Source organism: Lynx canadensis, chromosome A2, assembly GCF_007474595.2.
Source record: "Lynx canadensis isolate LIC74 chromosome A2, mLynCan4.pri.v2, whole genome shotgun sequence".
NCBI classification, from domain to species: domain Eukaryota; kingdom Metazoa; phylum Chordata; class Mammalia; order Carnivora; family Felidae; genus Lynx; species Lynx canadensis.
In genome coordinates this window covers 14674080-14684370 of record NC_044304.2, presented here as the reverse complement: position 1 = coordinate 14684370, position 10291 = coordinate 14674080, and the positions used below count along the sequence as shown (strand labels likewise).

At 40.6% G+C, this 10291-nt stretch overlaps 1 protein-coding gene across 1 annotated transcript in view; it reads right to left on the bottom strand.

Moving 5' to 3' along the window:
* The window catches only part of KIF15 (kinesin family member 15), a 79186-nt gene that overhangs the window by 30650 nt on the left and 38245 nt on the right, over positions 1-10291 (bottom strand). The window contains exons 12-16 of the mRNA XM_030305572.1: positions 9128-9204; positions 8686-8895; positions 7649-7826; positions 5409-5550; positions 4127-4268 (exon numbers count right to left, since the gene is read on the bottom strand). Of these exons, the coding sequence (XP_030161432.1) occupies positions 4127-4268; positions 5409-5550; positions 7649-7826; positions 8686-8895; positions 9128-9204 (749 nt within the window). The remainder of the gene's footprint in view (positions 1-4126; positions 4269-5408; positions 5551-7648; positions 7827-8685; positions 8896-9127; positions 9205-10291) is intronic.

Here is a 10291-nt window from a genome sequence, read left to right as displayed (position 1 = left end):
CTCAGTCGGTTGAGCCTGCAACTTTGGCTCAGCTCATGATCTCACAGTTCATGAGTGTGAGCCCCGCATCGGGCTCTGTGCTGGCAGCTCAGAGCCTGGAGCCTGTTTCAGATTCTGTGTCTCCCTCTCTCTCTGACCCTCCCCCGTTCATGTTCTGTCCCTGTCTCAAAAATAAATAAACATTAAAAAAATTAAAAAAAAAAAAAAAGATTCCTAAACTGATAACAAATGACTCCCAGGGATGGGGGATGAAGGACTGGATTAGAACCCGACTGGCAATAGTGCTGAAAAAGAACTTGAACCGAAACTTACAGATGTATGTATATGTTTCTTCTAAACAAGAAGAACGTATTCATATAGTACTCATATAGTTGAAAACGAACAACAACGAAAGCTCTGAAGGGCTGGGCTACTCTTGGCAAAACGTTATGACTTTAGTCTTATGTGCGGAGCTATAAATGGAGGAAGTAGGACTAGCCTGCCATGCATGGTGCTTCAAGCTCTAGAATTCTACCAAGGTAGAGGGCTACAAACACAGGATTATAAAACATTTGGCAATGTTGTACAAGTATTTTTTTAATGTTTATTTATTTATTTGATAGAGAGAGAGAGTGGGGGATGGGGAGAGAGAGAGAGGGATGGAGAATCCCAAGTAGGTTCCATAATGTCAGTGCAGAGCCCAACTCAGGGCTTAATCCCATCAACCGGAGACGAAATCAAGAGTCAGACACTTAACTGACTGAGCCACCCAGGCACCCCAGGAATTTTTTTTTTTCTTAGTTTATTTTGAGAGAGAAAGAGAGAGCATGTGCAAGTTGGGGAGGGGCAGAAAGAGAGAGAGAATCCCAAGCAGACTCCACACTGTCAGTGTAGAGCCCGATGTGAGGACTGAACCCACAAACTGTGAGATCATGACCTGAGCCATAACCAAGAGTCAGATGCTTAACCCAATGAGCCACCCAGGAGCCCCTCTGCAAATATTTTAAAATAATCTCCTACACAGAATTTAAAGGCCATCATTTTTAAAGACCAAAGAAAAACAGGGGCGCCTGGGTGGCGCAGTCGGTTAAGCGTCCGACTTCAGCCAGGTCACGATCTCGCGGTCCGTGAGTTCGAGCCCCGCGTCGGGCTCTGGGCTGATGGCTCGGAGCCTGGAGCCTGTTTCCGATTCTGTGTCTCCCTCTCTCTCTGCCCCTCGCCCGTTCGTGCTCTGTCTCTCTCTGTCCCAAAAATAAATAAACATTGAAAAAAAAAAAATTAAAAAAAAAAAAGACCAAAGAAAAACATTCTACCTTTATTTTTTAAAATAGCACTTTCGAGGTTAAATAAATCATGATACATCCATAGAACAGATTTATGTGCAGCTGTCAAAAAACAAAACAAAACAAAACAAAACAAAACAGAGAGAAAGTTCTTTTTAGTCATGGGACACACTCTAAGAAAAATCCAAAAAAAACCAGGTGTAGAATGATATGTATAATACGTTACCATTTGTGTAAAATAAGAAACAAGGAATAAGCAAGTGGGGCATCAAAGTAAAAGGCTTTTGCACAGCAAAGGAAACCACCAACAAAACAAAAGGGCAACCTACTGAATGGCAGAAGATACTTGCAAATGACATTCAATAAGGGTTTAAGATCTAAAATATACAAAGAACTCATAAAACTCAAAACCAAAAAACCCCAAATAATCCAATTAAAAAAGGACAGAGGACCCAAATAGACATTTTTCCAAAGAAAACATGCAGATGGGCAGCATGCACATAAAAAAATGCTCAACATCACTCATCATCAGGGAAATACAGATCAAAACCACCACGAGCAATCAACACCTCACACCTGTCAGAATGGCTAGTATTAAAAGGACAAGAGAAAGGAAGTCCTCCTGCACTGTTGGTGGGAATGTAAATCGTGCAGCCACTGTGAAAAATAGTATGGAGGTTTCCCAAAAAGTTAAAATAGAACTACAATAGGTCCAGCAAAATTCTACTGCTGGGTATTTACCTAAAGAAAATGGAAACACTAATTTGAAAAAAATATATGCACCCCTATGTTTTTTTGCAGCATTATTTCCAATAGCCAAGACATACAAGCAACCCAAGTGTCCATCAATAGATAAATGGATAAAGTTGTCACACACACACACACACACACACACACACACACACACAAATATTACTCAGCCATAAAAAAGACTGAGATCTTGCCATTGGTGACAACATGGATGGACATAGAGGGTATCACGCTAAGTGAAATAAGTCAGAAAAAGACAAATACTATATGATTTCACTTAAATATGGAATCTAAAACAACAAAACAAGGGGTGCCTGCCTGCGTGGCTCAGTCAGCAGACTGTGAGACTCTTGATCTCGGGGTTGTGGGTTCAAGTCCCACAGTGGGTGTGGAGATTACTCAAAAATAAACATTAAAAAAATTTTTTTATAAATCTTTTTTTAATCTTTATTTATTTATGAGAGACACAAACACACAACACGAGTTGGGGAGGGATAGAGAGAGAGGGAGACACAGAATCCGAAGCAGACTCCAGGCTCTGAACTGTCAGCATAGAGATGTTTCGAACTCATGAGACATGAGATCATGACATGAGATCATGACCTGAGCCGAAGTCAGACGCTTAAATGACTGGGCCACCCAGGGGCCCCTATTAAAAATTAATTAATTAATTAAATACAAAACAAAACAAACCAGAAATAGACTCATGGTGGTTGCCAGAGGAGAAGGGGTTGGGGAAGATAGGTGAGATGGCCTAAGGGGATTAAGAGTTACAACCTCCCAGTTGTAAAATAAATAAGCCAAAGGGATGTAATGTACAGCATAGGGATTACAGTCAATCATATTGTAATAACTCTGTATGGTGACAGATGGGGACTATACTTACTGGGTAAGCACTGCACAACGTATAGAATGGTCACATCACTATGTTGTACATCTGAAGCTACAACAATGATATTGTATGTAAACTAGAATTCAATTAAAATTGAAAAAAAGAAAAAATTAAAGGGTGGAAACCAAAACCAAGACTGAGTAACAGTGACTACTTCCAAAAAGGGCCTTGGATGGTCGGCAGGAAGGACAGCAGGGAGAGACTTGTCACCGTATATTCTTTGTACCTTTAACAATTCCAGTCATGTGAATTGCCTATTCAAATGAATGAGTAAAATTTCTTTTAAAAGAAGTCTCCTATTAAGCGACACCAAAAATATCCCTTGTAAAATAACCAGTAGGGATAAACATCTATTTTTAAGATGTATAAGAAACATTTTTTTAGCCTGCAGAGAATTTGGTCCAAAAGCTCAATCACTGGCATCAGCATCATCACCTCTTTAATCTTTTGCTTCTCCTCCTCTCCGCATTCTTAGATGTTCATTTTTTTTTTTTCTTTTATGAAGGCTATGGCTGTTTAGGGAAAGAAGCCCTCCTATTATCATTAGTGTTACCTGGATCCTTCAGGGGTCTTTGTCTTTAAAATGTCTATTCTTCTACAACAGCTGTGGGTACACAGTACATTATAGCAACAGCTGCCGAGATCCACCAGGCGCCAGGCACTCTACTATCCCATTTGACGTTCTAAAAAACCTACAGTCAAATTAGTCTCACCCTTAATTTGGAGATCATAAATATGAGGCTTGGACATTAGGAAACCCTGGGGCGCCTGGGTGGCTCAGTTGGTTGAGCATCTGACGTCGGCTCAGTTCATGATCTCATGTCTCATGAGTTCGAGACATCTCTCTGCTGATAGCTCAGAGCCTACTTCGGATTCTGTGTCTCCCTCTCTCTCTGCCCTCCGCCAACTTGTGCTCTCTCTGTCTCTCAAAATGTAAATAAACATTAAAAGAAATATTTTTTTAAAGAAGTTAGGAAATCCTGCCTAAGTTTAGTGACAGATGAAAATTTGAACCCAGGTCTGATTTCAAATGCCACATTCTTTCCCACCCCACCCCACCCCTGGAGCCAGACATCAGAACATTAGGACCAGAGTCACCCTGGAGTTAACCGTCTGCAGGAGATTCTATCGTATCTGGCAACCATCAGTGCAGATTCTCTCCACTGTTAACAAAATGAGATCAAACTGACTTAGGATCGAAGAAGTGCTTCAGATCGCCTACCTTAAGCGTTTCGGCATGAATTTTATTCAGCTGAGAAACTTCTTGTCGCTTGCAGGCTTTTGTTGCTTCCAAAAGGTTTTCAAGATTAAGGTTTGCTTTTTGCAAAGACTGAAGCTCTGACTCCAATTCTAGCTGCTTTTTCCTAAGAGATATTTAAAAGTCAAGTATTTTAGGTAATAAGTAATGTTATACATTTGTAAAACACTTTACACTTAAAAAAAAATTTTTTTTATCTTTATTTTTGAGAGAGAGACAGACAGACAGATGGAAAGAAAGAGTGCGAGTGGGGGAGGAACAGAGAGGGAGACACAGAATCCGAAGCAGGCTCCACGCTCCAAGCCGCCAGCACAGAGTCCGACACGGGGCTCGAACTCACGTTTGTGAGACCATGACCTCAGCCGAAGTCGGACGCTCAATCGACTGAGCCACCCAGGCGCCCGAACACTTTACACTTTATACTCTCACATAACTTGATAGTTTTCTAACTCAGAGATATTCTCAGATTATTACCCTCATTTTCCAGTTGGGGAAAATACAGCATATGAGAATTAACTACAGTGTAAAGTATTATATGTAAAGTGTAAAGTTAAATACTTTAGTAAATGGTAGAGTTCCAATTCAAAAGCCCAAGTAGTCCATGACGATAGCACACGATATATTATTTTTAAAATAAACGCTTCTTTTTTTTAGGACAGGATTAATCTTAGTTATAATATGAATGTGGTTCATCTTCATTTTCTTTTACACAAAGAGCATAAAGAATATTAACAAACCTATAATTTCTAAAAATCCTGACTTCATTCATAAAAACACTGATTTAAATTTGGTAACCAGATACAGGTGTATCAGTGAAAACATCCGTATCATTGAATTCATTAAATATATTAAAAGAGCTTTTTCTTCATGCCACAGGTTAGTTGCTAAATGCGAATTCATATTTAAAGTAAAATGCTCGGGGCGCCTGGGTGGCTCGGTCGGTTAAGCGTCTGACTTCGGCTCAGGTCATGATCTCGCAGTCTGGGAGTTCGAGCCCTGCGTCGGGCTCTGTGCTGACAGCTCAGAGCCTGGAGCCCATTTCAGATTCTGTGTCTCCCTCTCTCTCTGCCCCTCCCCTGTTCATGCTCTGTCTCTCTCTGTCTCAAAAATAAATAAACATTAAAAAAGTTTTTAAAAAAAAATAAAAAATAAATAAAGTAAAATGCTCAAATTATCAATATTAAACACGAAAACAACACTAAAAGATACTGAAATAGGTAAGCACGAATGGGTATTTACACCTTACCTCGTTAGTTCTTTGAATTCTTCATATTCTTGCTTTGAATTATTCAGCTCTGCCTGAATTTGCAGGAGTTGTGTTTTCAACTTCTCAGTGTTCACTAAAGAACATGGCTCCTTTGGTGCTTTAGGAGAAAATCCCGGTTGACCTGGTAATAAGGAAACAACTCGGTCTTTGAAAGACAAGAATAACAGAGTACATTTTTTTTAAGTTCTCGGCCAGATATTAATTTTGAAGCAAAGAAGGAAAAATGAGAGATGGGTTGGAAGGTGGGCCCTAAAAAACAAGAACCTGTATGTAGCTCAGCAAGAGACAAAGACACCACACAGGGTGTCAAAAAGTACTGGTTTTTGAGAGGTTGAGAAGCCACAGGATGTAGGGGTGTATTTAAGGCAACACGTTTTCCATCAGGGGAAAGAGCAAGCCATGAAGTATAACACACACACCGCTGGATGGTGAACCATCAACGGGTGAATACTGCAGAAATTCATGACAAAGGCTAATGTCACCAGTCAATAAATTATTCAGAAAAGGAACCAAATAGCAAAGGCAGCAAGTTGAAAGAGCTTGGTACCATCTAACAGGTGGAAAATATTTTCAGGGATTGTTTAGAAGATTATTATGTTGAAGAGAGTTCCAATGAGTTCCACCGAGGGAAAACTTCATGTAAAAGTTATTTAGAGAATGATTCTTGTTTGGAAGATGGTGGGATCCATAAATGACCACTAGTATCTTTCAAAGGTATGTAAGTCAAGGAATTATTTGAGGTCAAAATGGCGAAAAAACTAGAGAGCACTGTAGAGACAAATAGCTGAAATAAAGAGCAAAGACCGTGACCTTAACTTCACATCTAAAATCAGTCTCTCTACAAACCAAATACTGTGAATTTTATTCTTTTATTGAGTCATAACAGAATGGAAGAAGGCTTGCAAAATGAAAATTTAAAAAGGGCACAGGGGTGCCTGGGTGTCTCAGTGCTGACAGCTGAAAGCCTGCAGCCTGCTTCAGAGTCTGTCTCTCCCTCTCTCTTGGCCCCTCCCCCACTCACGTTCTGTCTCTCTCAAAAATAAAAAATAAACATTAAAAAAAATTTTGGGGGGGATGCGCCTGGATGGCTCAGTCAGTTGAGCATCCGACCTCGGCTCAGGTCATGATCTCACCATCTGTGAGTTTGAGCCCCATGTCGGGCTCTGTGCTGACAGCTCAGAACATGGAGCCTGCTTTGGATTCTGTGTCTCCCTCTCTCTCTGCCCCTTCCCAGCTCATTCTCTGTCTCAAAAATAAATAAATGTTAAAAAAAAAAAATTTTTTTTTTTTAATAAATGAACAGGCTTCGTCATGAGTGCTGATAACATTAGGGTTTTCTTAATTGCAACCTGGAATGACACAAAGGCTGCCACCGAATATGAGAAGAGCCCACAAAAATATTCACTCTAAGAATGGGGCAAATGCACTGGGGTACCTGGGTGGCTCAGTTGGTTAAGCGACTGACTCCTGATTTCAACTCAGGTCATGATCTCACAGTTTGTAAGTTTGAGATATGCATCGAGCTGTGTGCCAGCAACACGGAGACTGCTTGGGATTCTCTATCTCCCCCTCTCTCTGCCCCTTCCGTTTGCGTGCCCTCTCTCTCCAAATAAATAAAACTTAAAAAAAAAAAAAAAGTGGGGCAAACACAGACTCTGTTGCCAAATCCCACTAACTGAGCCACTTTTCACAGACTACAAATAGACAGGAACCACTTAGGACTAACAGTGTATGCTGGTCAACATAACTGGCACCCATGTCTTCAGGCTGCAAGCGCTGTGCTGGGATCAGGACCCTGACCTTCCATTGCCTCTCGCGCTGCACAGACCTTAGCTGGCCAGGTAAACGTCTCTACTCAACATTCATCCGTGTTGATTAGTTAAGCACTTTTAATTTCAAATACTTCTAACAGGTAAGTTTCATTTAATAAAAATTGTAATATCTGAATCTTTTATCAACAAAACAGAAATAAAAACTGTCTTTATCAACGCAACAGAAATATGTTTCATTGACATGTCAGTTAGCCTACATAACTCACTACATGTGATTTGTGAAAAAAAGCTTTAGGAAATGCCTTTTGATAACATAAAAGCGTAAGTATGTATACGCACACCAGGTCTAGAGGCTAAAATGAAGACCCCGCCTGTGAGGTAATATAAATGCCCTTTCAAACAGCCTCCCAGCCCCTACAAGGCATGCAGACAACCATCATTTCTTACCCTTGTCCTTTTTCTCTGTGCCAGATAGTTCGGAGAAAGCTTTTTCTAGTACTGCAATGGTCTGGGCATCCATTTCTTGGGCTCTTTTCACAGGCTCTAACAATCTCAATCTTCTGTTCTCCTCCCTGAGGGAATGGTTTTCCATAGCATACTTTGCAACCCTGGGGTGGTGCTCTATCTGTGACACAGAAGAATGACAGACTTACGTATGGACAGACATTTCTCCTTAATGGCCAGTCTTGCCGCAAAGCCATCAGGAAACGTTAGGAATGCTGCGTGCACTGCGGGCGGTGGCCCGTGGCAAGGACTGTGGACAGCAACCGGCGTGTGTGATCACACTAAATATGTGCATCGCCTCCAGCGCCATTTTTCCACGCCTGGGTCGTGCTTTGAGATTTTCCTGCAGGCACCGGCTCATAAGGAGATAAGTACAAAGGGTGCACACTGTGGCCGACTCTTCATGCAGTGGGGACTGGTGACATGAACACAGTGTAAAGAATAAGGAAAACTCTCTCTTGACCAGAATTCAATGCCCTCCAAGACACACTACAGGAAAAGAGCAGCAGTAAAGCGTGTAAGGTAAGTTGCCTTTTGTGTTAGAAAGGAACAAGAGTAAAAATATCCACGTTAGTTTGAGTATGCGTTAAAAAATCCTCGGAAAGACACAAAAGCCAGAAACAGATTTTCTTCGTTTTTTTAATGATGTGCCTGTAGTAACCGCCCATCCTCTCCAGGAAAAGGAAAACCGGCAACAAGAAGTCGGAAGGAACCCACTGTAAGGATAATCTGCCCATTGAGACGAGCACAGCTGCCCGCCTTGCCTGGGAGGAAGCGCTAACAGCAACTTTTCGAAGCTCCTCCCCTCCCCCTTCGGCCGGCCATCTTGGAAAATGGAGGCAGGAGAGGTGCAACCACACCTCAGCTGAATTCATTCAAAACACTTTCCACTGTATTAACTGAAGCGAATTTGGCGACAGACTTATATTTGTCTCAAACCTTCTTTCTTTTTAGAAATACTACAAATGTCATGCACTCACTTGTTCCCGCAGGGTTTGGATCTCATCCCTTAATTCCGACAACAAGCGATCCTGCTCTGCAGGCAGAAAACTTCCCCGGGATTCCTTGTGGAGCTTCTCCAGGCGCATTATTTGATCCTCTCGGAATTTCACAATCATTTTATTAGACTGAATAAATTTTTCTTTTTTGAGGGTGAGGTCTTCTAATTGGGTAACTTTTTCTACCAGAGACTTAAGAAATTCATAATTTGGTTAAACATGAAAAGTAAATCAGCCTCCCTAAATTTCCACAAACCAAGCAACAAACGCTAACTTGACACTTAATCTCAAAGGCAAAATTAGATTTTCCATAGCTTTCCTTTGTTTTATTTAATTGTGCCACTTTTTATTTCACTCAGAAAGGTACCACGTAGTGAAAGTCTAAAAAATCTGGAATCTGCTTTATACCAACTCAGTTTCCTACCTTCTTTTCCTGTTCGGATTTCTTAAAGAACAACATCGCCTCTTGGAAATACTTCATGTAATTAGTCTCATCTTTCTCTGTAATTGATCCAGTAAGAAAGAAAAGGAAACAGGAAAGAAATGTTTATCTCTCAACTTTTAGGACCAAGAATTGAGCTAAAATAGCCTCTGACTGACTGCTCTCAATGAATCTAAAAGAATCAGACTGTCATCACCAGATCACAGATTTCATATTAACCCAATCTAATTAGCGACTCTTTGAAGAAAAATAAGTTTCTCTTATCCTGTTTAGTAATCATAATACACATTACATATGACAGAATCTTGAAAGTGGATCTAAATGAAATTTATTAATATCTCTTTTTAGCACTTGTAAAGGAAGAATTGTTCAAAATTATTTCTACTCCCCCTTCCCCACCACATCCCACAGAACTCCGTACACATGGTATCTGTATCTGGTTACAAAGTACAGGCATTCTTTGTTTTATTGTGCTTTGTAGATGCTGCGTGTTTTACACACTGAAGGTCTGCACAAGCCTGCACTGAACACGCCTGCTGGCACCATTTTTCTGCCAGCAGTTGCTCACATCGTGTCTCTGCTCACATTCTGTTAATTCTTGCAATATTTCAAAATTTTTCATTATTATTACTATATTTGTTATGGTGATCTGTGATCAGTGATCTTTGAGGTAACTACTGTCATTATTTTGGGCACCACAAACCATGCCCGTATAAGATGGCGAACTCAATCAATAAATGTGTTTTCTGACTGCTTGACTATCTGGCTCCTTCTGTCTCTTCCCATCTCCTCAGGCCTCCCTGTTCGCAGAGACATAACAATATGGAAATCAGGCCCATTTAGTAACCCTACAATAGCTTCTAAGTGTTCAAGTTAAAAAAAAAAAAAAAAAGTCGCATGTCTCACTTTAAATCAAAAGCTAGAAACGATTACACTTATTTACGAAGGTGTGCCGGAAACCAAGACGGGCTGGCAGCTAGGCCTCTTGTACCAGTTAGCCAAGTTGTGAATGCGAAGGGAAAGTTCTTGAAGGAAATGAAAAGTGCTCCTCCAGTGAATATATGAATGATAAGAAAGCAAAACCGCATTATTGCTGATGTGCAGAAACTTTTAATGGTCTAGACAGAAGATCAAACCAGCCAAAAC